Source organism: Sodiomyces alcalophilus, assembly GCF_042370955.1.
Source record: "Sodiomyces alcalophilus JCM 7366 unplaced genomic scaffold ACRALscaffold_3, whole genome shotgun sequence".
In the NCBI taxonomy this organism is placed as follows: Eukaryota; Fungi; Ascomycota; class Sordariomycetes; order Glomerellales; family Plectosphaerellaceae; genus Sodiomyces; species Sodiomyces alcalophilus.
The window spans coordinates 2547962-2575283 of NW_027263534.1; the positions used below are offsets into that span (position 1 = coordinate 2547962).

General features: G+C 47.3%; 6 protein-coding genes across 6 annotated transcripts; 3 read left to right on the forward strand and 3 right to left on the reverse strand.

Moving 5' to 3' along the window:
• Nucleotides 1-8762: 8762 nt before the first annotated feature.
• Nucleotides 8763-10897, forward strand: ACRALDRAFT_2027028 (uncharacterized protein; the record flags this gene model as incomplete). The annotated part of the gene is made up of 2 exons (XM_071020438.1): nt 8763-9335; nt 9416-10897. The coding sequence occupies 2 exons, from the start codon at nt 8763-8765 to the stop codon at nt 10895-10897; spliced, it is 2055 nt and encodes a 684-aa protein (XP_070876158.1).
• Nucleotides 10898-11536: 639 nt separating this feature from the next.
• On the reverse strand, nt 11537-11851 carry ACRALDRAFT_2102559 (uncharacterized protein; the record flags this gene model as incomplete). Its single annotated transcript, XM_071023108.1, has 1 exon — nt 11537-11851. A coding segment is annotated over one exon (315 nt), but the record flags the coding sequence as incomplete, so codon positions are not given.
• Nucleotides 11852-13051: 1200 nt separating this feature from the next.
• ACRALDRAFT_2101672 (uncharacterized protein) lies at nt 13052-15243 on the forward strand (the record flags this gene model as incomplete). Its single annotated transcript, XM_071023071.1, has 3 exons — nt 13052-13112; nt 13330-13638; nt 13736-15243. The coding sequence occupies 3 exons, from the start codon at nt 13052-13054 to the stop codon at nt 15241-15243; spliced, it is 1878 nt and encodes a 625-aa protein (XP_070876160.1).
• A 1102-nt stretch (nt 15244-16345) lies between these two features.
• ACRALDRAFT_1093097 (uncharacterized protein) lies at nt 16346-17468 on the reverse strand (the record flags this gene model as incomplete). Its single annotated transcript, XM_071019658.1, has 6 exons — nt 16346-16870; nt 16917-17025; nt 17101-17192; nt 17220-17233; nt 17266-17366; nt 17443-17468. The coding sequence occupies 6 exons, from the start codon at nt 17466-17468 to the stop codon at nt 16397-16399; spliced, it is 816 nt and encodes a 271-aa protein (XP_070876161.1). The 3' UTR covers nt 16346-16396.
• A 4606-nt stretch (nt 17469-22074) lies between these two features.
• ACRALDRAFT_2102267 (uncharacterized protein) lies at nt 22075-23454 on the forward strand (the record flags this gene model as incomplete). Its single annotated transcript, XM_071023096.1, has 1 exon — nt 22075-23454. One exon carries the CDS (start codon nt 22075-22077, stop codon nt 23452-23454), a length of 1380 nt encoding a protein of 459 aa, XP_070876162.1.
• Nucleotides 23455-24013: 559 nt separating this feature from the next.
• ACRALDRAFT_2135373 (uncharacterized protein) lies at nt 24014-26470 on the reverse strand (the record flags this gene model as incomplete). The annotated part of the gene is made up of 4 exons (XM_071024093.1): nt 26138-26470; nt 25931-26053; nt 25539-25840; nt 24014-25484 (listed from the first exon to the last, which is right to left on the reverse strand). The coding sequence occupies exons 3-4, from the start codon at nt 25751-25753 to the stop codon at nt 24014-24016; spliced, it is 1686 nt and encodes a 561-aa protein (XP_070876163.1). The 5' UTR covers nt 25754-25840; nt 25931-26053; nt 26138-26470.
• Between the last annotated feature and the right edge of the window lie 852 nt (nt 26471-27322).

Genomic DNA, 27322 nt, shown 5'->3' on the forward strand with positions numbered 1-27322 from the left:
ATAATAACCTTTCCTTATAGTGACTTAATAAACGGGGTTAATACCCCGACTAGCCCTAAAATCCTAAACTATTAGTATAAAGTTTAACGCTATTATAGGCGATTATTACCGGCGAAGGCTTAGCGAATAAAAAAAAAGACATTAATTATCGAAGCTATAGAAGTTAGTCTCCGCGCCCGAAGTGGCGCCGGATAAATAACGGCGATAGGCGGGACGGAAAGGCCTAGGGACCGTTTCGCCCTTATTATTATAGTTAGCGGCGGAAGAGGCGGCGGACGTATATTAACGGGGGGTACGAGGAGGCTCCGGCGTGGGTTTAATAGCAGGGAGCTGCTGCTAGCTAATAAAGGCATGGGGAGTATAGCTAGGATAAGAAGTCGCTATACGGCTAGCGAAATAATATCTAAGGAGGGGACGATAAGGCTTATTAATAGCCGCTAATAGGGCGGCGAGACTAGGCAGCGCGGGGAAAGCCTCGATGCCTTCCTAGTTATCCTTATTAGGGTAAGGGTAGCGATATATAGCGCGTAAATCAGCGAGGTAGCGCCGAAAGAACGTAATATCCCGTATATTATCCTTATAGAGGGGGCGAATTTAGTCTAGAAGGACCGCGGCGTTATTATTAGTAACGCGGCTAAGGCGATATATAAACTCTAATATTATAATTAAGCATAGAGACGTAACCTTATCTAAGAGAAGCTGCTGATTCTACTAATAGTTAGTATAGGGTCGCTAAACGCTTAGCGAAAGAAAAACTTATAGCCTTAACGGGAGGCTCGCGGTCGCTATATAGGATAACCGCCCGGAACTATTTATAGGTATTTAAGATACGTATATAGGTATACTAACGCTAAATAGGCGTTAAATCGTTATTCTTATTAAGTATACGCTTATTATAGTTCTAGAGTAGCTAAGCTGCGCCTATTAAAAACTCCGGGATCTAATATTTTTTTTTTAGTATGAAAACAGGAATCGCTAAAAGGTCAGCGAATATATAGCGGTGTATTACTCTTGGTTATCAGCGTAAGTGATATAACGACTGGCGCCTACGCGGCTATTGGATTTATTAAGGTACTCGACCTTGATATGGCTGCCTAGGCGGGCCACGTAATGCTAGTATAGCGCCTTATCGGCGATAACGCTAAACCAGCCTTGGGCCTTATTAAAAGGGCGTTCGCTTATAGCGATAACTACCTGCAGAGAGACGTCCGATATGATGCGGCGAATGGATGGCGGAAAGTGATGGTAAAATTAATGGAAGATGGTTATAGAGGGAAGGTTGGAATTGCTACGAGGAGAATTACGTGGCGGAACTATATATTCGTTGCCGAACGGTTACCTAAGGCTAGGTATAATATCAGCGAAAGGTTAGATAACTATAGGCAATAATAATAAGTATCGCGGAGTTTCTATAATAATATTCGGATAAATCACGAGGTATATAGCCGGCGATAGAATACCGATAAGTAGGTAAATAAAGGAGCGGCCACTCTTTTTTCCTACGGGTTTTTAATAAGGGCTCGCATAGAGCCAGATAGAGATAATTAATCGCGACAAACGCGTAATTAAAGGCATCACGATAATATAAGTCTATAGGACCAGACTTATTAGGGGGGGGGGGCAGTGTAACAAGATAATCGCAGACCTATCGGTATATAGTCGGACCGATAACCGCGCACGGACCACCGATCCGAACCTATCTCTATGCGTACATTAAGGGATCAGTTTAATCCCTTAAGTTAAAGTCTTAGTTTAAAGTCAGCGCTTAGTTAACGAATATACTGCGATTACTCTGCGATACTAAGCTATCAAGCCTTTTCCGTGATATCTTTTCCTTAACTGAAGTCTACGGACTTTCCTTTTGTTATACGGCGGTAGAACCTAGTAAAACTAATAAAAACGTATACTTTATTAGTAGAATTAGGCTCCTCTTACTTATAAATAGCTTTTACCCGTATAGGGTCTATATAAATACTATTAGACTTATAAATAAAACTAAGAAACTCTACTTCCTAATACTTAAAGATATACTTTTCCGGATTCGCGTATAAAGACTAATCTCTTAACCTCTAAAGGACCTTATGTATATATACGCGGTGGGTATCCTAATCTAAACTATAAATTAAAATATTATCTAAATAAATAATATAAATAGTATCTATAAGACTATATAGTGCCTTATTAATATATCGCTAAAAACTAGTAGGGGTATTATAAAGTCTAAAGGGCATAACTAAATACTTAAAGTAACTATACTTAGTACGAAACGCAGTTTTCTATTTATCCCCTTCTCTTATACGTAGCCTATAATAGGTATCTTTTAAATCTAACTTAGTATATACCTTCGTTTTAGATAAGCAATCCAAAATCTTATAAATTAAGGGGAGGGGGGTACGATCCTTATAAGTAATCTTATTAAGTCCTTTATAATCGATATAAAAATAAAGCTTACCTCCTTTCTTTAGGATAAAGAGTATAGGGGCACCGGTAAGGCTAGTAGAATTTTAAATCTAACCTTTAGCTAAAGCGTCTTTAATATACTATTATAGAGTCTTTAATTCTTCCTTAGTAAGGGTATAGATAGGACTAAACGGTGGAGTCTAACCGTCTTCTAACTTAATAGCGTGGTCCTACCTATAATACGGCGGGAGGCGACTAGCCTCAACGATATTAAAGACGTTTATAAAATCTCGATACTACTCGTGTAAAAAGAACTCGGGTAACTTTAGGAGGGCGTTAGGAGTAATATCCTCTAAAGGGATATTAGGGTTAGGCGAAACGGAATCGGAATAGGTAATAGGCGGAACGGAATTAAAATAGGCGGCTAGGTCGGAATCGGGAATAGTAACACGGCCTATATAGAGGGTATCTCCCTAAGGGGCTACTACTAAATTAACTAAACGGATAATTACACGGGCGCGTTTTCTTTCGTTTTAATTTCTTTAGGACTTTAGACTATCCCTCTTTTATTAGTGGCTAATTTAAAGTCTTTTTTATTAATACGAAAATTCTAAAGGCGGTCGGACTAATTAATATAAGGATTATAGGTAATTAATTAGGGGATACCTAGAAGAACTTAGGACCCTTTAGTAAGGTCGATAATACGAAATAAAGTGCGATATATACGAGTATAGCTCTAATTATCGGTGGCCTTAATAAATAAAGTAATAGAACTATAGGTGTTTTTTTTAACTTCGGAAAGTCCCTAATTTAAATATTCTAAAGGGCTAGTTAGGTTAATACCTAAAGGTAAGGCGTGGCGGTTAATAAGGTTAATACTAGCTTTATAATCTATAAATATAAGATATTATTTTTAACTACCACCTAGCTATACTAGGAGATTAGTCTTAAGGGTCCTAGTTTTTAAGGATAGCGAGCTAGGTAGGGACTAATCCTAGGGGGCTACTAATGGATTATTAGCTTAAACCTAACTAATAACTTATTTCTTTAAATTAACGGGCTAATTATTAGGATTAGACTAAGGCGGGGGTATATAGCGGGTAGGCGGAGTATAAGTGTTATATAGCTAATTATTATTATTACTAGGCGTATTAAAAGCGGAGGTATTAGCGGAAGACGAATTAGCTAATTTAGGGTATATAGACTTATAATAACCAAATTAATAATAATAGTAATATTTAACTTCTAAGAGGGGCTAGGGTTTAGTAGAGTCTTAGGAGGGACTCTCCGTTAATAAGGTAGTAAAAGGACTATTCGAAGAAGGCTAAGTAAAAGTAAAGGTAAATAGGGTAGATAAGGATAAGGCGGCGGGGGTAAAGGCAGAGGACTAAGAGGATCACGAGCTATTATTAGTAGTTATACCTTAACAGAAAGCTAGACGATAGGCTAAGGAGCGGCTAAAGGTAGGCGACTCGACCTTTATTAACCGGGATAAATTAACTTTAGCTTAATAAGCTAAAACGTTAAGCTGCTTATAGTCCTAAGGGAGGCTATTAATAGTAATCTAATCGCGAAGGGGCTTTTATAGCTTTATAAGAATAAGTTATATACGCTACTTATTAGGGAACTCTAAGGAGACTTTATTAACTAAAGAGTCTAGTTAATCGAGGAACTAGTTATAGGATTAGTTAAGGCGTTATATAGACTAATCTACAAAGAGCTATTCTATAATAAATATCTTATAAGTATCGTGGTCTACTAGCTAGCTAATAAGGAATTTACGAATATCGACCTATTAAGTAGGCTTCCCCCCTTTTATAGGGTTATAGACTCTCCGCTAATAGACACGCCACCTAGACTTTATTAAAGGCGGGAGACACCTATTAGTATAAAGTATACTTTCTGCCTCTTAATAGTAAAGTAATAATAATCTAAATTAAACCTTTCTTATAGCTCCTTTATAAAGGTCTAGAACTAATTATAGGACTTACTATCCTACTTCGGATTAGGGTAATTAACTTTAGCCTAATTATTATACTCGGGCCGTAGCGATAATAAATAACCTTAACTAGGGGGCAAAAAGGAGTCTTAACGGCGATAACGCTTCCGGCGGTCGGCTAATAGATAGTTATTATCTAGGTCTTCCTTATATTATAAACGATATAGCTTTTCTTCCCGTTTTTCTTAATCTTTTTAGCTAGCGATCTATAATAGGATAGCTTTTAATTATTTATTAGTAAGCTTTTTAGGGGGAGTATCCTCCTACTAAGGGTTATAATACCTAACTAAATAATTAAGTAGGACCTAAGCTTAGGGCTTAGGGTTAGCCGGGGGGTAGGGAAGCCTCTTTTCCTTTCCCTTTTAGACTTCTTAATAATAGGTTAGAATACTTAACTTAGGGAGGGTAAGCCGCTCTTAAGGACTCTCCCTACGTATAATAAGCTAGCGGAGGACGGAACCGTTCTGCTAGACGATATAAGGATAGTATAATAGTGATAGTGGTAGGACTAGGGGTTCCTAGGGGTTATCTATTAGGAGGTAAAGGACGGGATACTATTATAACGGCGTTACCGTTAAATTCTTCGTGGTCGGAGGGCGGGTTACTAAGTCTAGAGCTCTCGGGTTCTGGTTTAGGACTAGGAGGAGGACGGCGTCTAGGGCCTATATTACGATAAAAGGCGGGTTCCTACTAAGAGGATAACTAGTAAAGTGCTTAATTAAAGTCTGCTAATAACTTCCGATAATCGTTATACCCGTGTAGAAGGGGAGAACGAATAAAATATTATAGGATTTAAGTAAGGAGTAAAGGAAGCTATTATAAGACGAATAAGGAGGCCTACTAGTAGACTAAGAGAGGGGATATTAATATATTATACTAAGATTATTCGTTAAGTTCCTTTAAGAAGATATAGGCATAAAGGTCTCTACTTATAGACCTCTAGGTACCACTTAATAAGAAGGTATTAGTTATATAATCTCCTTTTAGAGTAACTAAGGGACCTTTATAAATAAGGTAACCTTATTATAAAGGCTACCACCCCCTCTATATACTCTAAGCTAGCTCTTATATTCTAAATACACGATAAGCCTTCTCTAAACATAAAGCCACCTAATAGTTAATACATAAGTCTCTAAAACCTTTTTATAAGAGGCCTTTATAGCTTATGTGATAAGCTTGTACTAAGCACTAGTAGGAAGCCTAGAGACTTATAACACGAATTAATAAGACCTCTTTATGCCTTTTATATAGGGGTAGAAAAGTGGATACCTTCTAACCCCGGTAATAAGGCAGGTATAATAAGATACTTTCTTTCCTAGTATAACTTTTACCCTACCCTCTTATCGAATAATTATAGGCCTATTCACGGCTCTAGATTAGCCTATTTGGAACCGAGTAGAGATAGTACGTAATAGGTGCTAGGGGCCCCTGTTAGCTAGCAGGGGCCGTATAAAGTATCGGGAAGTGGACCACCTTAGTCCCTTTTTAGCTTAGTATATAGGAAAGTCCGATACTTACCCTAGGGAACTATGTACACGCGGTCGAGTAACCTTCTAAAAATGAATTAAGTGGATAGCAAATCCCGAATAGAGGGCGTATAAATACCGGTACTTATATTAAATAGCCAGGGTCTATAAACGCGGGATTTACCTAGTACGTGTAGTATACTCCGCACTTCACGTATAATCTATAGTTATTACCGTAGGTATTTCCGTTATAACACCCGCGACCCCTATATATCGGCTCAAGTACGACGTATATACACTATGTGATCAATCCCTAGTACCACTTCGTAGCATCGTATCGGCGGAAAAGTATAGGTATATAACTATTTGTACCCACCTAGGGATATAACACTCTTATAGTACGAAGGTTAAGGGCATAAGTTTTGTCATGTCTGAAAGTACTCTGGGACCCACCTATTTCCTATTTAGGAACAGACACTTTCCGGTATATCTTTTTACGACTCGTTACCTTTATACTTCCTTTTTCTTTTTAATTACGTCACGATATTAACCTAATTTTTCCCCTCCACGATATTAATAACCTGATTTTTCCCTTCCACGATATCAACAACCTGATTTTCCCCTTCTACGATATCAATAACACAGGAAAAAGAGTTAAAAAATAGGTTAGTTATTTATATTAACCTACCTCTTTATACGTTACTAACCTTTTCCTTATATCTATAGATATAACAATGCCCCGAGGAATAAAGCACCTAACGCGTGACGATAGACTTCGAATACAGACTCTGTTTCACGAGACTCACTACACAAAAACCGATATACAAGCTATCACAGGTGCTTCGATGCGGCAGATCCGTTACGCAATCAGCGCGGCTAGTATCGAAATTAAGCCTCGAAGCGGAAGGCCCCTAAAAATAACAGAAGAAGAGGAGCAACGACTTATTAAGTATATAACCGGTTCTAGGGCAGGAAGGCGCGTAACATATAAGGAACTCTCCCGGGTCCTCTTTAACGGCGCGCACGGCTTATATATAATTCGTTCAACCCTTCGCCGGCTAGGGTACCATCGTTATTCTGCGCGGCGAAAGCCGCCTATTTCGGAAAAGAATAGACGCCTACGTCTTGCGTGGGCGCGCGAGCATATTCACTAGACTCGCGCGTAGTGGTCTTTGATCCTTTGGTCCGATAAGACGTGGGTAACCGGGGGTAGCCACTATAAGGTCTACGTTACGCGTAAACCTAGTAAAGAATAGGATACGACTTATATAGTGGAACGGTATTAACGCAAAGGTGGTTAGTTATTTTAGGGCTATTTTGCAGGCGCGCAAAAAGGGCCCGGTCTTCTTTAGGAAAAGGATTAGGGTTCGATTAATAGCGAGTCGTACGCTACGCGTATTATCCCGTTAATCGATGGATGGATACGATTATAAAGGCGCGAAGGTCAGAATCTGATTTTAATACAGGATAACGCGCTATCCTATTAAGCTACGATTAAACAGCTATACGAACGCGGCGTTTAAGTTATAGACTAGCCACCTTATTCGCCTAATTTAAACCCTATAGAAAAGGCGTGGAATTAGATAAAAGATTAGATACAGGAAGAGCACGGGTTAGATAAAAATCCTACGCCTACACGGCTACGCGAATAGGTTATAGAGGCGTGGAATTAACTGCCTAAAGACTTTTTAGAAGAGTAGATTAGTTCGATGCCTAATCGATATAAGGCAGTGATCGAGGCGGACGGGTTATTTATAAAGTACTAGGTAGTATTATAGTAAAACGGAACGTATTTCCCTGGCTCTATATAGCGTTGCATACCGACCCATATACACAAAACATACCGATATAGCCTTCGTAAGTACGTTGTATTTTATGCCCGTAGGTACCTAGGCATTGTACATCGACCGAACCGCTCTCTATATACAACGTACATAGGTACCTAGTATACCAACATACCTAACATAAAAGACAGATAAAGGCATTTATTTCTTTACTTTATACTATACACACATTCGAACGTATATATAGTGTGAGTTCTCTGGTCGGCCCACCCTTCTACGTTGTACATATGTCGGAACATACCTACTATCGTATCGTCTCCGGTTCGTCACCGAATCGATGCTATCATACCGGAATCCCGGAATTCCCCTTTAAGCTCTCGGTACCTAAGGTAGGTAGTGTACGTTGTACATACGTGGTACTTGTTGTGGAAAGTACCACCGACCACCCACGCATTTATTACTGTACATGGCTTTTGCCGTACATAAGGTACACACAGAGATCAAGTACATAGGTACAACGTATGTATGTATGTACCTATATGTATACTTCTACTCTCGGGTCTGTGCTACCCATGCCGTCCATTTTCGACTAGGGTTCGAGTATTTCCACTGCGACCCCCGCGCCCCCTATTACACTTCATACCCTTCTTCGGCCGTTGTACATAGTTGGATAGGTTGGACCCAGGCTCACTGGCATTGCCTCTGAACCAAAAGAGACAAGCGTCAGTACGAATTTATTCTTTTCTTACCCGTGAGCAGAAACCAACCGCACCATTATGCGCCACGAGTTGATCTAATCCAGCTCAACCCACCAACTTCTACCCGAATTAATTACTAGCCTCTTGTCCCATCCCCGCTCAGAGGAGGCAGTGGGGGTTGAGAATTCCCCTCTCTGAACGTTCGCCAACGGCCACCAGCACTTTTATTCCGTGACTCGCCATCATCTGCTCACTTCCCACACCGATCGTCTCGACAGCCAACTGAGAAATCTAGCTTGATAATTACTCCCCGACATCTCATCCACCGCGTGGGCACCCCGAACGAAACACCCTCAATCGCAGAAGCGAGAACAAGACGACCCGGGCTAAACGGCCTGCTCTGGGATCTGTCGCCATGATGGACTCTGCCGCCTGGAATACCCAGGGCCAGCCGCTACCAGCATCCCATGATGACGAATTTCCGCAATTTCTCGATATGGGAGACATGGGCGGCCTGGATGAATCGCTCCAATTTGACTTTCAGGATTTCCAGCCCGGCCATGCCTCGTCCATCATGCCCCAAAATCCCCGCGAACAGCTTGACACACCCATGGGAGGGAGCACCGACACTCCCATGGTCATGTCGGGGTCCGGCAACACGCCCGCTCAGTCTCAGCTCATCACCATGACTTCGGCTGCTTCGCATCCCTCTATGCCAGCCCACATGATGCACCATCCGCCGACTCCCAACGACGCCATTTCCCAACTCGATGCGCAAATACAATTTCTCCAACAGCAGCAGCGCCAGATGCAGGAGCAGCAGGCTCAGCAACAGGCCGCCTATTATGGAAGACAGAGCTCAGCTCAAGTGCCCCCAACACCGCAAAGCCTCGAGATGCCTTCCAATGGTAGCCATTTCTATCCTGGGAACCAACGCCAGCAAAACATTTTCGACACCCGATATCAGCACATGAAAGAACAGCATGATGTGAGAAATCTCCACTTCCTGTTCCATATCCCTTTTCCTCCCCTGGGTCATTCCACTCGTTGCTAATTGCTCTGCTTTAGATGGCCTTCACCCCCCTCGTCTCTCCCGCAGTGACTCCCCTAGACCCCCAGTTCCAGATGGACGCCAATTTTGGCCTGTCTGGCGCTTATTTCAGCCCTCTTACATCACCTGCCCTCCACGCCCAGAGCGAGGGTAGCTCGCCATACGATCAGCGGAACTCAGTCTCCAATCGTAACTCGCCTGGCGAGATGGATCTGGAAGCTTCTGCGGCCCCGGCCCCTGCCTCAGGTGTGGACCTCTCCAAGAAGGCTAGGAAGAACAATGCATCACGAGCCAAAGGCAAGGGAAGCGTGCGGCAATCGCCCATCTCAAAGCCTCAAAAGAAGAAAACGGTGCCAACTCCCAAGATGGTCTCTCAGGTTCTTACCGAGCTCCAGGAGTCGGCAGAGGATGGGATCGACCAGGTGCTCCCACCGAACTTCCTTCCGGGCCCCATGAGCAGTGAAGAGAGCGAGAACGCGTCGGTGTCACCAGAGACCCTGTCTGATATGCAGCCCCTTTCTGAAATGCCGCCACCTCCTCCGCCCACATCTCAGCCCAAACCTGGTAACACGCCAGGGACGAAGTGGCCTCCATCCGCCGCTTTGCCTTCCCATATCCAGGGCAAGCCGTCTCCCGCCACACCGGCGTCGCTCATGAAACTGCCGTCATCTAGTGCCAGTGGCGGTGCAGTTCCTTCCAACGCACAGGAAGGGGTTGTCTCGGAACACATTGAGAGCCTCGAACTTCCCGAATCAGCCAACTTTGCGAAGATGCGGCTCACCCCGCTCGACACGAATCGGACGCCAGTGCAATCCCCGTCGGAACCCACAGTCACTCGGGCATCCGCCTTCCAGCCATTGCCCTCCCCCGTTTTCACCAAGCCGCAGACAACCTTATCAGCGAACCAAAGCCCCAACATCGCCCCGGGCTCCAACGGACCAGCCTCGAGGAAGACACCCCAGCTGGCACCGCGGAACAGCAAGAAAAGGGGCAGCGTCAGCTCCTCGCACGTTTCTCCCGCACTGCTGCCGCGCATATCGCCCCACATCAAGCCGTTGTTACCGGGGACGCCGGGGTTGACGGCTGAAGACTCGGCTTCGCGCCTGCTGGCAACGAAATCCAATTATCAAAATATACTGGAAGGGAACACCGTGCCGGGGGTGACGTATCCCATGGAGCTTTCCAACAACTTGACATCGAAGCGAACATCGCATAAAATTGCGGAGCAAGGTCGGAGGAACCGCATCAATTCGGCATTGCAAGAAATCGCAGCACTGCTGCCCAAGTCGGCCGCGACGGAGTCTAAGAACAGCGAAGGTGAGAACGGGGAAAAGAAAGATGAGGGGAGACCAGGCGCTGTGCCCAATAGTAAGGCTAGCACGGTTGAAATGGCTATCGAATACATCAAGCAGCTCAAGCAAGAGGTGGCTGAAGCGACAGCACGTGCTGAGAAGGCGGAGAAGAGACTGGAGGAAAGAGAAAACGGGTCGGTATCATGACAAGAGGGAGCAGCGCCGCAAGCTTGCGTCTTGTCTCTCTTGACGGGTGTCTTTGTACCGTTGGCTCAATGGCGTTCCTTGGGTGGTTCGTGATATAACCTTGGCGGGGTGAAGGAGATGGCTGGTATTGCTCCCGGGTAGTGGCTGCGGCAACATATGATATAATAGAGCGAGGAGTTCGGTGATGGCGGGCAGGTACGATGGCGGTTGGTTTGAAAAGATACACTGTGTTTTCATTCATCAAATGTACAGCAGGGGAGATGTATGTGTGAGCGGGAATCTGGAGCGAGGTTTCGGACGAAACTGACGGGGTTCGCATTTAATACATGGAATGCGAGACTAGGACAGCTATATGCCTACCTATATATATATATATATATGCACGGACGTAGATACACTTTGATATAAATGGTTCTGGACTTGTGTCGTACTGAATTTCCAGGGCGGGCTACATGGCATATTAGGCTCTCCAGAACCATCTGGACGAATGAATAGGGTATCGAATGTTTCTAGATGTGCTCCTAACGTCCCGAAGGCCTGGGATATTTCACCGATCCCGGCCGCCCCATTACTACGACCACCTCAGCCCGTCTAGCCGCGTCTTGCCGCCTGCTTCTTGCTGGCCGTACTATATATACTCTAGGCGGCTATCCCCTCCCCGGCTACAGTGTTCGCTTGCCGTTGGCGTTGTTGTAGCACGTCAACATCCAGGTGTTCCATGACCTCGATGACAAGGGACAGGCTCTCCATGAAGGTATTGACGGCGACTCGTAGCATGCGATTCGTGGTTGCTTTGTATTGGACGTGTAGGATCGTGGCGGCGGCGTGGGATCCTTCTCGCGGCTGACTTCTAAGAGAGAAAGATCTCCTGACAAGCGAGGAAAGCTCCTTGTCGACAGAGAGTGTCTTGTGGGCTGCGTCTGCTAGACGCTCGGTTGGGAAGGGAATTTCGAGGTCACTATTATAGGCCGGGAACGGAAGAAAAAGCAAGGCATGCCAGGTTAGCTGGGTGGCATGTTTTCAGAAGGAAGCGAAATCACAAGGAACTCATATTTGTATCGGGTATCGTTTGTCCCATTCATGCGGGAATAGAATATTCACACGTACATGGAGCAGGGGAATTCCGTGTCCTCCAGGCTCGGATTCCGAGTCTCGGCTGTCATGGCGTGCGTTTACAAGGTATAAGAAAGAAAATAGCCAACGTCAGACGATGGAAGAAAATGTAGGTGGAAAAGACAATATAAGGAAAATAGGAGGAAGATAAATGTCGCGGAGAGACAATGTGCCCGTCTTGTTCTTCAAGATGTCGTACGAAGTAGACCCAAAAAGTGCCCCGCCATTGCCAAACAAGTGTCAAGCACTCATTTTAGGGGGGGGGGGGGGGGGGTTGTTCCATGTGGGGTTGGAGAGATAAAGACGATAACAATCGATAAGAGCCGTTGAAACTGTGGCGACGTAAACATACGTGGCTGTGCAGGGGAGTACAATGTGAATTGTACAACGTGTACCTCCAAAGTAACGTACCTAGGTATCTGGGCAGGGACCTGGTCTGGAGAGTAATGCGCGTTGCTAGGACGACGGGACAAACGAAACACACCATTGGCTCCGTCTGGTTTACATGTTTTGCAGACCGGGGTTCCAGGGTGAAACCCGTCTCACAGGAGACGCATTTTGCGTGTATTTTCATATTCACAACAACAGCAACACCCGATCAAGCGTCATACAAAAGCACCGCTTTATGGACCACCGCTACAGTATTTCGCAATAGCTTCATTCCCCATTCTTCTTCCCTTCATCATCATCATCAGCAGTCCTTCCGTCCTCTACTTCCCTCGGCGTTGGCCTGTCACCCATTGCCCGATTCTTTCCTTCATTGCAGTATGCAAAAGTAGAGTCTCTGCTGTCGTTGTTAGCACATTGGCTTATCCACTGCATTGTTCCGGCTCGGCGTACCTCGTCCAGCAAAAGCTTCCTCGCCCAGCTTGCCCTTCGCGCACGGTACTGCATAGTTCCTGCGTCGGCTCTCCCGTCCTTCGCGAAGCTCGGTTGTTGTAACCGCCGTCGCAAGTCGAGACTACCACTTGCATCCAGCCGCGCGTAGCTACGCTTTCCAAGTTGAGCCAGCACCCAAGAAAAGCAGCAAGCACCGAATAAATGGCGCCTTCTTCCCGAAGCTCTGCCCAGAATCTGGGTCAGATCGTTGAGTATATTCCCAGTACGACTTTCTCTTCCTTCTCGTTTGTTATCACACCGAAGTCGAGCTTCTGCATGAATCGGCGCACACCTGTGCGCTGGTTCTTTGAGGCACTGATCTCGTCTTCGAATGAATGGCAACATGTTTTCCCCTGGGAACCATGGGGACACCATGATCCCATTCTTCCCAATGTATTTCTATAGCAACGCTCCGGTCTCCGTCCTAACATACTTGACAGACAGGCTTTATCTCGCTGCCTACATTCATCCTCCGACAGCCGATACCATCTTCCCTTACCCCGAGACGATACAATCTCCTAGGAAGCGATCTCAACGGACCGCTCATGGTTCAAAGGCCGCCACTCCCAAACAACAGCCCTACTACTTCACGGTCGATGACATGCTTCTATACAATGCCTTTCACCATGATTTTGGTCCTCTTCACGTCGGCCACCTCTATCGCTTCGCATTGCATTTCCATGACGTTCTCGGCGCCGAAGAGAACAAAGACCGGCCTATTGTCTTTTGGAGCCGCGCAGACCCAAGGAGTACGTTGAACCAAAAACAAAACAAGAAAAAATTTACCTGTAGCGCAGTGGTCCATCTGGAACGACATGAACTAACGCGAAGACTTTTACTTGCTAGGCCGTGCCAACGCTGCTTGTATTCTTGCCTGCTATATGGTTTTGATTCAGGGATGGCCACCCCACCTTGCCCTCGCCCCCATGGCGCAAGTTGATCCGCCCCTGATGCCCTTCCGGGATGCCGGCTACAGCCAGGCCGACTACACTCTCACTGTTCAGGACGTTGTCTACGGCGTATTCAAGGCCAAGGCCGAGGGTTGCTGTGCTCTGGATAATTTCGATCTGGACGAGTATGAAAAGTTTGAGAGAGTCGACGGCGGCGACTTCAACTGGATCTCACCTCACTTCCTGGCTTTTGCCTCGCCGGAACAGTCCCCCACGGCCAAGATCCCCGAAGGAACCCCGGAGTGGGATGCGCTTCCCAAGACGGTGGCCGAAGTCGAAGCCCATCCCAGGCTTCCTACCCCTTTTAAGAATGTCCTTAAGCACTTCTCCGAGAGGAACATCGGCTTGGTTGTCCGCTTGAACTCCCCCCTCTACTCACCTTCGTGGTTCGAGTCGTTGGGCATCCAGCACATCGACATGATCTTTGATGACGGTACCTGCCCCACTATGCACACTGTTCGGAAGTTCATCCGACTGGCCCACGAAACGATCGTGGTCAAGAAAAAGTCCATCGCCGTCCATTGCAAGGCCGGCCTGGGTAGAACGGGCTGCTTGATCGGCGCATACCTGATCTACCGCCACGGCTTTACAGCGGACGAAGTGATCGCTTTCATGCGTTTCATGCGACCCGGTATGGTCGTCGGACCGCAGCAACACTGGCTGCACATGAACCAAGGCACTTTTCGAGAGTGGTGGGTGGAGGAGCGTGTCGAGCGCAAGCTCCGGAAGGAGATGGCCGCCGCTACCGCTGCCCCCACCACACCGGTCCGCGCCATGCAGAAGACGTCCCTCCGTAATGGCCAGACATCGACCCCGGCCCGTCGCAGTGTTTCCAATCGCTCCCCGCTGAGCGAGGTTAATGACGAGCGCAATAATGTTGGCTCTCAGGAAGACTACCTCCCGGCTCCGACACCTGGTCAGCCCCGCAAGAACAACCGCGGAGACCGCCATCATCCGTATCAGCGGGCCACGTCGTATAGCACGGTGGAGGAGGAGACTATTGTGCACGAGGATGACGACGCTCCGCAGTCGGGGGTGCCCGAATCCGACGAGGAGTTGCACCAGCACACGCGGGCACGAGGGAAGGGATCTGTGTCCACGTATCACGCCGACCAGAAGCGATCATATAGCCAGACCGCCGCCACTGTTTACCACAGGTACATGGATGACGACGCGTCTCAGGACGCTGAAAACATCAGTAGCCCAGTCCGGGTGAAGAGCCTCATTGAGCGCGAGCGTGCCAGCAGCGCCTCGGGCGTGCTCACCAAAGTGCGAGGCAGCAAGAGGGGGGCTGAATCACCTCTACGATTCAAGGATGGCGTGCGGAAGACGAGTGGACGGATCGGCAGCGTCAGCAACGCGACCCCTTCGGCCATGGCGCGTAAGGTCTCCGGCGGCTTATAGGGAAGTCCTGGAAGACCGGTGCGCAATGGCCGTAGCAAAGAGTAGCAGCGGCGATTGCGCTTGCATCTCGTCTCTTCCACGCCACCGTGTTGGCTTGTACACTACGACTACCCGCTGTGGCTTGTACGAAGCGTTCTCTGGCGTGTCCAATTCCTCATTGAGCATTACGATTACGACGATCACGACACACAAAAACCGGCTTGTCCATAATGCTTCTGTGTACATTGGCGTTGCGGATACATGGACTTTCACAGCGCGGAGGGGGTTGAGGGTCAGTCTTAATTCATCTGCTTCGTGGCCGGCCAACAGCCCGGCCGATGGCCTCTGGAATTCGCCTTCGCCAAGGGCCTGTCCACTTCATGGACCTGCTCAACAAGCTTTTTCTGGTTTCTTGCGGTCTTTTCTGGTACTTATCGAGAGGCCACACCGACTTGGTTTGACTTTTCTTGCTTGCGAGACAAGGAAAAAAAACCCCATAAGGATAGGGATATATCTGCCCTATTGGGTCATTCGCAAAGTCCAGGCCAATGCTTGTCTTGTCTAACCATGGCGCCTGGTGCTGGCGCATTCCACGAAGCGGCTGGCCCGTCGCCTCTTTTGTTACGATGTACTGGCAGGTTTAGGGAGTGAGTGTAGGCAGTTGGCTTGGCTTCATTCTTGTTTGGTATTTCCTTCTTGGTTTGGGCGTTGGTCGTTTTTCAGCAGGGCATCAGGGTATCAGAGCATCGGGATATTGTCCTTTTTTCATTGTTAGATGTATTACTGGTTGCATTTGATCGAACGCTTTATCAGTCGTTGCCTGTTCTCTTTTCCTGCTTTTGACCCTGCGGCTGCCACTGTGAACGTACGCTGGGTTCCGAGTCGAGAACCGAGTGCAGAATCCAGTGCAGGGAGGCTTAGGTTTATTTGCTTGTGAAGTTCCAACGGACGATTGCCATTCTTTTTTTTTTTTCTTTTTTTTTTTTTTTTGGAAAGGAGAGTTGTGTTCACAGCAACCACCCAAGCTAGCCACCAAGAGCTGGAGTAAGATTGTCCGAATGAAGTCGTGTATTTGCCTTTTTCTATGGGCATGATGGGAGCGTGGTCTGCCTTGGGCACCTGCCTGATAAGTCACCTCATGGTCAGCTTTCGGGCTATCCGGCGAAGAGTAGAGTCAGGCCGAGTTGAGATGGCCTGTTCCCCTGTTCCCAATCGTCTGGGTCACGCCGCGTAGCATGTGCGAAAGACGCCATTGTACTTGGATTGAATGTAATTGCCGACCCAACTCATAATTCAAGAATGTAGCCAAAATGTAGCGGATGAGAGAGACCACGGCGAGAAGGCGAAAAGACAGGAATGAGGGGAAATATGAGGGCGAGGAAAGACAACCGCGAGAGTTGCTGTGTTGGCTGTTTGGGAGGCCGCCGGCTGGGAGAAACGAAAGGAATTGGCCATCTTCCGCCAATTTCATACTTCGTACGCATGGGAACGTCAAGTTGGAGACTGTGGGATGTACGAATATGATGATGCGAAGGATAAAATCTGGTGAACAGAGTGAACCGAACCACAAGTACAGGTATGTAGCAACGGGAAGCCACCGGGCAGCAGTAGTTTCACTGCCACCTTTCCCCTCGCCTAGATTGGGTCCCTAGCGAGGGGGAGTCGGCAATCATGTCTCATCTGCGGATATCGACAAAGCAGAGGCCGAACGAGGTATGTAGACAAGACGGACTATGGGTGAAGCCCATGAAATGTGACGCAGCATGGTGGATCGAAGACGAGAGCTCAAGGGGGCCATTCTCTCTTTGTTCGGACTCGCATCATCGAAGCCATATCCCGAGAGGGGTTAAACTCAGCATGGGCGGTCGATTTGGTCACTCATGAGGGAAGTTGGCCGGTAATTTGATGTGCACGAGGTTAGAGTGGGATGGATGTTCGAAGTAAGGCAGATTTAGATTTGTCGGATAGGCCTCATCAATTTACTTGGCCGCTGAAACGGGCCGCATTATGGCTGTGAATATAGCGATTGAGTAACAAGCACACAAGAGGAGAAGTTCGAGGGGAAGAAGGTCTCGAGACAGGTCGCCTGGTCGCAGGAGAAGAGACCTGCGTTGGCCTTGGCTTTATATCGCTTTGGGTACAGCCTCCGCGGTACAGTAGGTACCTAGGTACAGTGGGTAAGCAAAAGTGGCGATTAGAAATACCCCACTAACGCGTTACAGCGCGTTTTCCTCCTTCAACACCATCAACCCTTTAACTTCAAAAATTCGTTAAAAATCAGAAAATACCCCTAATTACGCCGCGCGTTGAGTATTCCCCTTATAAACGGACCCTGATTACGCACGCCTATTTTAATAGACTCAGCCAGAGGGAGGTAGGGATCAAATTCGATATATCTCTAGGGTCAGTATCTAGTATCGCGCGCCGCTACGAAACCCAAATATCAGCCTAATCAAGACCACGGTCTAGCCGCCCCTAGGCCCTTAATACGTATAAAAAAAGACGTATCCTATATACTATCGGTACTAACCCTTTTATATCACCTACTGATTTAAAGATTAGGCTGGGCCTTATATACTTAAAACACACTATTATACGATACCTTTATTTATAGGGCTTCTAGCACTCCCGCGCGCTACGCCGACTAACCCTGACCCTAAGGCACGCGTAAATACGCCTAGAGTGGTGCGTACGCCACGCCTCTAAACCCCTAGACTAGTAGAAACGGGTTATCTTTTCGGATAAAACCATAGTCGCGCGCGGAGAAGGGCAGAGGCAGAAATAGGTTTTCTGTCGTGCTATAAGTTAACTTTATTAAGAGTTTATACCTTTACTAATAAATTTATAGGGAAAGCGACTTTAATAGGATATTATTTAGCCTTATAATAAGCCTACGCGCTATTCGTAGATATTCTAGGCCGGCTTTTCGTATAATAAACGCACCGAATCAATAGCCCTTTAAGGGGACCCCTCTACACCGCGTAAAGGCGTTACGGCAGCCGTTATTAAGCGCACGCTTAAAGAAGCGCTTCCTACGATATACAAACCGGGCAGCGTATTCGTTTAAGATAACGCTGCTATATATAAAGCGCGCCTTATTTAAAATGAGTTATTACCGTGGGGTCTAGAGAATAAGGTTACTATCCTGGATTAGCCGCCGTATTCGCCTAATCTTAATCCTATCGAAAACCTATAGAAAATACTAAAAGAGAGGATCTATTTACGGAATCCTAGTCTAGTACGGATAGGCTCTACGATAATATCGTATAAATTACTCTGCCGGGCCGCGGAGGAGGTATAGAACGATTTTAAAAAGGAGCTTTTATAGGCTCTAATTAAGTCGATACCATAAAGGGTTAAGGCTTATATCGCGGCTAAGGGATAGTATATAAAGTATTAAAAAGATATAACTAGATATTCCTTTTATACGGTCACTCCCCTTTATAAATCTGATTTTTCCGAAATTTTAGAAGTAGTATCCGTAAAGTTATTTATATTTATATTCGAAGGGTTAAAATAAGGTTCTTGTAATAATATTTAGATATAGGTCGCCTAATCGCCACTTTTGCTTACTCACTATAGACACCTGCGAAGCTATGGATGTCACGTGCCTATACTCCAGCGCTTGCCCTATACTTATCCTTCCGACAGACCTCCTCTATAGCATCTCGTCTTACTTAGTATAGTGACTTAGGATAAGTAACGAGTAAGCCCCACTTTTTAGATATACTAATATAACCCGGGTTAAAAACACTATAAGTTCGAATATATATAACTTTACGAAAAGTACTTAAAAGCGTATAAGAAATTCAGAATAGATAGAGCAGAAGTAGTAAAGTGGAAATATCTAGTTATATCTTTTTAATACTTTATATACTATCCCCTAGCCTCGATATAAGCAGCGAGCCTCCACGGCATTAATAGGAGTACCACTATTTACAAGCGGCCTGTCTACTATTTGTAAGCGTCCTAAACCTAGTTAGGAAGGTTACGCGAGCCCGCGTAGTAGTGTGTATACGCTATAATCTTGGCTGCAGATATCCCGTACCGGTACGTATATACAATCATAACAAGGTTTTCTCTCCCTTACTTATTACGAATATCCGTTACTATAAATTCACTGCTTATTTTGACCTCCGTGCATAAAGCTCTAATTAAGAAGAATATACGCTGTCGTGATGGAAAAAGTGGTGGAAAGCAGGTGGAAAAAGAGGTGGGAAAAGAGGTGGGAAAAGAGGTGGGAAAAGAGGTAGGAAAAGCAGGTAAAATTTTTTTAATATAGTAGTTATATAAGCTTATCTGTCTAATAATAAGACCCTATCTGTGTGAAATAATAAGACCTTATCTATATGGAATGATAAGCCCTTATCTATGTGGAATAATAAGCCCTTATCTATATAATAATACGTGAAAATTTTTCACCCCTTTTTCCACCTCTTTTTCTACCACTTCTCCACCACTTTTTCACCACTTTTTCTACCTCCAGGACATAACACATTTTAGGGTACTTTGACACAATAGAAAACAGGTTAGAATAGCTGCGATTTTATAGTCTTGGGCATTAAGTATAAGTCATAGTGATTGACGCCTGTCTTATACAAAACGACTATTATAATTATACGTACCGGTACGGGACATCTGCAGCCAAGATCATAGCGTATATATACTACTACGCGGGCTCGCGTAACCTTCCTAATTAGGTTTAGGACGCTTATAAATAGTAGACAGGCCGCTTGCAAATAGTGGTACTCCATTAATAGTATTAAGTCCTTTAGAAGCTTGTCTTTAAAATCGTCCTACACTTCGATCACGGCCCGGTAAAGCAGATTATATAATGTATCGTTAGTCTTTATATCTAAGAGCTCCGGATACTTTAAACAGATCCTCTCCTTTAGTAGTTTCTATAGATTTTTAATAGGATTAAGATTAGGTGAATACGGCGGCTAGTCTAGTAGTATAATACTATTCTCTTTAGCCTAGGGGCGTAACTAATCTTAAATAACGCGCGCTATATAAGTAGAGGCGTTATCTTAAACGAATACGCTATCCGGCTAGTATATCATAGGCAGGTGCTCTTTAAGGGTATCGCGAATAACGGCTCCGGTAACGCCGCCGCGCGCTGAATTTAGGTCCCCTAGAAGGGGGACTAAAGATATACGATAAGAATACGAAAAAGCACCCCAGAATATCTATAAATAGCACGTTAGCTTACCCCGAGGCTAGATTATATCCTTTAAAAGTCTCTTTCCTTATAAAACTATTAGTAAAGGTATAATATAACGATAAACTTAATTTATATAGTAGCAGAAAACCTATTTCTGCCTCTCTCCTTCGCCGCGCGCGACTATGGTTTTATCTAAAAAGATAACCTGTTCTACTATAATAGGGGCTTTACGGCGTACTTAATTAACCACTCTACATATCTACGCGCGTGCAATTTAGCTAGTTTTGGCCGGCGTAGCGCGCGAAGGTATAGAACACCTTCCTCTTTAAGGTATTTTAATAGAGTAGACCTAGAATAAGATAGCGCGTACCTAGTAATTAACTAACTAGGTAGAACAAAAGGGTTAATAGTAATTAACTATAGGATACGTCTTTTTTTATAAACCTTTATCGCGGGGGGCGGCCGGAGCGTTTATTTAACCGGGCTAAAGTCTATTATTAATAGCGGTTCGCGATACCCTATACTAACCCGGGGGATATATTAAATTTAATCGCGATCGCCTTTTAACTAAGCCTATCGCGATAGGCCTAGGTAATCAGGGTCCGTTTATAAGGCGAATGCTTAACGCGCGGCGTAATTAGAGGCATAGTTGATTTTTAACGAATCTTTAAAGTTAATGGGTTAATGGTGTTAAAAATAATAAGACGCGTAGGTACGCGTTAGTGGTATTATTTACTCGTTACTTACTAAGACCCACTGTAATTGGGAATCCAATAAAGAGAACTAGCAGTTTAACGACGTGCTATCAAATCTCAACTATTCTCAACGTACTCTGTAAAAAGTACGCCTGCGCTGCCAGCACGCCAGTACGCCTGCGTCCTCGACGCGCTTCTTTCTGAGCCGATAGCCAAACCATCGCCTATGAATGCTTGGAGGTCTTCTCCATTGAAGATATCTCGATGAATGACTATGACAAAACCCTTTGCCGTGTCTTTCTCTTGTCCCCCTTTCTCTTATCCCCTTCCTGCACCCATGCTATTTTGCGTTCGAGAGGCGCTCACATACTATTCCGGCCAGGAACTCACTCCCTTGTCGTGCTTCCGACCCCTGTCCGTTCAGGCTTCCACGTTCCAAACTACCGGGACGACACAGCCTCCGAGGCCACACTGTAGCCTCGCGCGACATGATGCAATACCTGCCACTGTCTTTCCTCCAAGATGTTCACCGTCGATATTCAACCGGTGATAAGGGTCTGGGTGGTCCTCTCATGTCGTTTTCCCGTCATGCCAACAACCAGTCATTACCAGGACCCAACTTCTATCTCCTCGTGTCTCCACTGCACTTTGCTCCAACCTGGGGAAAAACCGCCAACGAGACGGTCTCCCCATGGGCCTCGATCTTGGATATGCTCATTGCTGGACCGTCCGTTGGAGTATATAAGAAGATATCAATCACCAACATCAACAACATCCATACCCTCTCAGAGAGACACGCGATATCATTTCACTGTTGACTCGCCCCTTACCCCTCTCTTTTCTGTCTTCCAGCTCGCCTCTCTCTCTCTCTCTCTCTCTCTCTCTCTCCTCCTCGTCTCTCCACTGCTTCCCACGTGGAAATCTGCTCGTCCTGAAACTCCCATGTCTGCCCCCGTCGCCAAATTCAGTAAGCTTTCGTTGGAGAGCATGAGCATGGCCTCGACAGCTAGATCGCAGTCGCGATTGCTGTCTCACGGTATCCGAGCTGCCGAGTCGAGCTCGGATCCAGAGAGCGATTCCGACAGCTCCACAACCGAAGAACACGCCGCTGCCGTTGTGAAGTCGCCGACCAAGCTATATTACAACATCGAGAACCTGTCTGCGGATCTGCAGGCGAGGGTTAGGGAAGCCTTCAAGGACCCTCCCAGATTGACCTTGCAGTACTGCCGCCTTCAGGATGATGTTTATGCCTTTCAAATGACCGAACTGGTTCCTCGCAGCATTCGCATCGGCGCCCCCGACAGCAAGTTTCCAAATCCCAAGTGTTCCTGCGCTCAAGAGGGTGGAAACCCCTGCAGGCACCTCCTATGGCTTCTCGATCAGATTGTCGACCAGACTCTCGGAGATGAAAACTCAGGTGCCCCCCTTACCATGACGCCGGCTGGTTACCCGCCAGAAGTCGGCGACCCCTTCGCTAGCATAACGGACTTGCATCTCGATATCCTCGCCGACGGCCTTCACTGTGAGCTCGTCCGCCCGGATTCAGACGACCATGCAAATGGACTTAACCCTTGCCGGGTCCAAGAGGCCCGCGAACGGCTCGCCTCCGTCGCCGCCGTCCCCACAGAGGAATACCGCCCGGATATATTCGATCGCCCCACTCTGGGGACGAACTTAATCAAGCGGCATGACCTCGAGTGCACTGTATTCCGTATGCTTCTCGACAACAGCGATTTCTTCCATTACTTCCTGTCTCTCACCCGCTCATCCGACCCCGCCAGGGATCCGTTCCGGAAGCTCGAGCACCGTGTGCAGAGTGTCCTTCGCCATCTCGATGAGTACTCTGCCTCACGGAGCGAGTCGTCCCGCGCCCATCGTCCTTCCTCGGCCGACAGACCGCGCGACGTTACCTGGGCGGCGCGCCGCATTCTCGCCGTCGTCTCTCGCATCAAAGCCAAGATCTTTCGGCGCGACAGCCCCCTTGCCCCCTGGGAGCGTACATCCGCCGCACGCGCTCTCGTTCGCATCCTCGCCTCCGTCGTCGACCGTAACTGCGAATCTTATCTCGGCACTGGGCCCCAGGTGGAGAGGAACCTCTACACCCGTCTCATAGGCGATGCCCGTGGCGGAGACTTCGTCCTCGGCGTCTTACTTCTGCTTCCCGACGCCGCTGCCCCGTTCCTGCACGAGCTCGAGGTCATCGCAGAAACGATCGGTGTCCACGGTGCACCCGCTGCCTATGCTGAGAAGCTCGACATGCTACTTGCGAGATTGAAGAAGCCGGCGAGTGGTGGCAGCATCGGCGCTTCTAAAAGACACGGGCCTTATGACGCTCAGGGTTCGCACGACAGAGGGTCGAAGCGGGTAAAGTGAGTTGAGCATTTCTTCCATCTTGGCCCCTAGGTTTGCCACATGCAGCACCCATTGTCTTGTTTATCGGCTAGGAAAGGAAGCTTGAGCATCCTTCTCCTTTTCCCTTCTCCTTATCTTCTCTGCTTTCTATTCACGATTTTTACACGGCCTCAATATTTCCTTTGCTCGTTCTCATGCACCATGCCTCTGTTTGTTCCATAGACGATCATTGTGGGATGGCAATCGGCCCACCCACAAAATGGGCACCAGGTAGTATATTCTCCTGTCTAGCGGTGGGAATGTTACATCTCTCCTTCGAGGGTTTATTGTGCTCTACAATTACATGCTCCACCAGCTCACAGGAAGGGATGCACCGTCAGCCCTTAGACCAGTAGTGCCCCCTACCAATAGCACTTACTTCTTTCACGACGCTGTACTTTCAACGAATATGGGGGAAAAGACCAATAAGTACACGTGGTTAGCTTCTTTAAAAGTAAGTACCTAGGCATTCGGTGCCCCAGATGGTACCAGTATGAGGCAGTCGGTGCCCCTGATCTGCTGCCCCGGAGACTATACCAGCTTAGGGTATGCCCAAGTCGGATTTCATGACATGTAGCCTCTCCAGTACCTCGTCCAAGCCAGGGCGGCCGTAAGGGTTATCGTTCCACTCGCCACTCTTCTTCATGCGATCCCTAGCTTCCAAGTAATCCTCTGCCCAAGAAATCTCGTGTCTCCACCAGTCTCGCGCCGTACGGTGCACAGCTTCCGGGTGCGACTGCGTGGGGTCTGGACTCTCCCGAAGAGCGAGCCTGCTGTCCTGCCGTACAATCTTGGAATCCAGCGTGGCCCGCCGGCCCTTGGTGCACTGGTCGATCAGGCGCTGTACCGGAGGCGGTGTGCGACGGTACTCGGGGAACTGCAACGGCGATTCCCAGCGGTACGAGACCCAAATGGTGGCTTTCTGGGGCGCGCTCACGCCCTCGAAGATGCACCATAGAACCCTCGCCAGCATGTACACCTCGGCTGCCTCTTGTTCGCGAGGGCTCAGAGAAAGCCAGGAGACATTGTAGCCACCGGGCGGGTTAGTGTACTGTTGCCTCTCGAGCAACAGTTCAAACCCCGGCAAGAGCTGCTCCATCCTGTCTGCGTAACGTTGCTTCACACCTGCAGGTATGTCGTCGTCAGATGCGGTAGCCAGAATACGGATATATTCAATGCAATTGACCTCAGGTGCGGCAAACTCGCACCAGACGCCGCGCTGCTCAAAGTCCACCATGATCGCATCCCTTGTGGCGGAAAGCACTATGTTGTCGAGGCGAAGATCCGGATAGAACGTTCCCATTGTCTCTCGGTAGTGTCTCAAGGCAGAAGTGATCTGAATAGCCCATTTGAATTGCTCCGATAAGGTCGATGAGCCGCTGGGGCCGAGTAAGGGTACAATATCGCGCAGGGTGCCATGGTGGTGATACTCGAGCGTGAAGCCGAGCACGGACCGTTTAGACCCGAATATTATCCGTTTAGTTACGAGGTGAGCTGGTCGCGATATGATGTTGGGATGCGGTTTCATGGCGAGAAGCAGTTTCAGTTCGTGGTAGAGGTATTTGGGGAAGCTCGTCAGCGCTTTGAGGATCCACAGCTTCCCGTTGATGCTGACGAGGGAGGTACTGTCGTGAATCTGCTCGATAATACGCACATCGGAGATGTCAATGCAGGGCGGCAGGATGGTATCTGGGCCCCAGGCAGCCTGGAGTTGTGGGACTGAGAACTGGTAGACCTCCAAGGAATGCGTCTGTGCGACGACGATTTCGATTTGCTCTATGTCTAGAGATAGGTCCCTGAAGATGATGCGAGAGCCAAACGGCAGGCTGTTCAAGTAGCGCTCTGGGTCAGAAAAAGACTTGGTCCAAGTCTGGAGTCTCCGCAGAATGTGCATAGAGATGGCAAGTCTGGATAGACGAACTCTGTCCTTGGTGTGAAAGGCGCGATCTAGTTCCAATAGATCTCGCACCAGAGTTGTCTGTGTAGATAGTTCGGGAATGAAGACATCGATCCTCATCGGAGTGGGACGCATGAAAAGAGGTATGACGTAGAATTGCGAGCCGAACGAGGTGCAGCCATCAATACGCCACAAAGGAGACTCCAGGGGAGCGAGACTGTTGATTCTGTTCTTGGGGTTGAGCTGAGACGTCTCCCACGGAATTGGGGCAGCGGTTCCGTCATCGCCGGTACAGCCAGATGAGCCTGCGACTGGGGCTAGATCCGCGAGGAAAGCCGCAGTAGGATGGATGACACTGTTGATGACATGTGGGCTGAGCTCCATGTTGGCCGGCCGAATGAGACAAGAAAGACCGAATCAGGGCAGAAGGACGTTCGTCTCTGGCAAATGTCCTAGTTGTGGCGAGAGTTCCTGGTGATATGAACGGCAACAGTTCAGCCCCTGATACGTACTAAGGTAGGAGGTACCTTAAGTCGCTGGGTAGGTACTTTGGGTACTTACCTACGTGGCGTTGAGTTGTTTTATCTGCAGGCGATCGACTACCTAGGTATGGATGGGTAGATCTTTTACCATCTCCGAAATCGGGATACGGCGCCTGATACTACTGCAGGAGCGACTGACTGACTTGGGTACTTTGTAGACGCGGTCAGAAGGGTGAAGGAGTGTAACTCGAGGGAGAAGACCACGCACTATGTACGTTGTACATACCTGCTTACGCATTGCGCTATCCAGCCCACATTACCAGCACAATATGGATAGAGTGAACATCGTGGCCGCCGACCTTACCTGCCTTCGGAGGGAGGGAAGGCATTTCTCCTAGACAGATCCTTGATGACAAGATGCACTTGCCCGATCGCCGAGACTTGGGTCACCAGAGCCTTGCGAAGAAGGCGCACTAAAACCCCCACAACTCGAGGCAGCTAGGCCAGGTACGTGATTGATGGCGTCTGGCATCGGTGAGTGATGAGGATAAATATGCTCGATAGCATGTTGGAGAAGATTTATTCGGCTGCACAGGCAGGCAAAGTGCCTTAGAGGTTGATGTAATAATTGTTCTCGCGAATCACCTGCCCTGCACTCTTGGTTGTCATATGTCAGTATATTCAAGTTGCAACGGCATAGTCGGATCCGGATCATCATAACCGCCGGGTCAGGGCGGCTGTAACGGATCCTGCTCCCGAGACCGGAACGTTGGTGAGGACGCAGGGAAATGTGTAATTACGTTGTATTCGTACCCGTGCCACACCCCACTTATTTCAGAGGCTCGTCCCTCGCGAGTGTATAGTTTAACTAGGCCTCGGGCTCGTTTGCATGGAGTACCGGTATTTGTACGCCCCCTGTTCGGTATTTGCTGTCCACTCAACCCCAAATAAGAAGGTAACGCGAGCGCGTGCATAAGCAAGATCTTGGCTGTAAATGTTGAGTACCACTATTTGCAGCCGCCCTGTCTGGTATTTGCAGCCCTCTCTATCCTATTTCGGAAGGTTACGCGAGCCCGCGCAGTAGTCTATATACGCCACGATCTTGGCTATAGATGTCGCGTACCGGTACGTATATATTAGGACAAGACTTTCTCACCTAATCTTATCTCTAATATCTATAACTATAAATTCACTACTTATAATAACCTTCTATACATAAACCTCTTAGCGATACGAATATATCACGTCTACCTACCTAGAGGTAGAAGAGAGTAGTAGAAAAGGGTGGTGGAAAAGGGTAGTGGAAAAGGGTAGTGGAAAAGGGTGGTGGAAAAGGGTGGTGGAAAAGGGTGGTGGAAAAGAGTAGTGGAAAAGAGGGCGGAAAATTTTTTCTTATAAGCGTAATCAGTCACGTAATCAGTCACGTAATCAGTCACGTAATCAGTCACGTAATCAGTCACGTAATCATTCC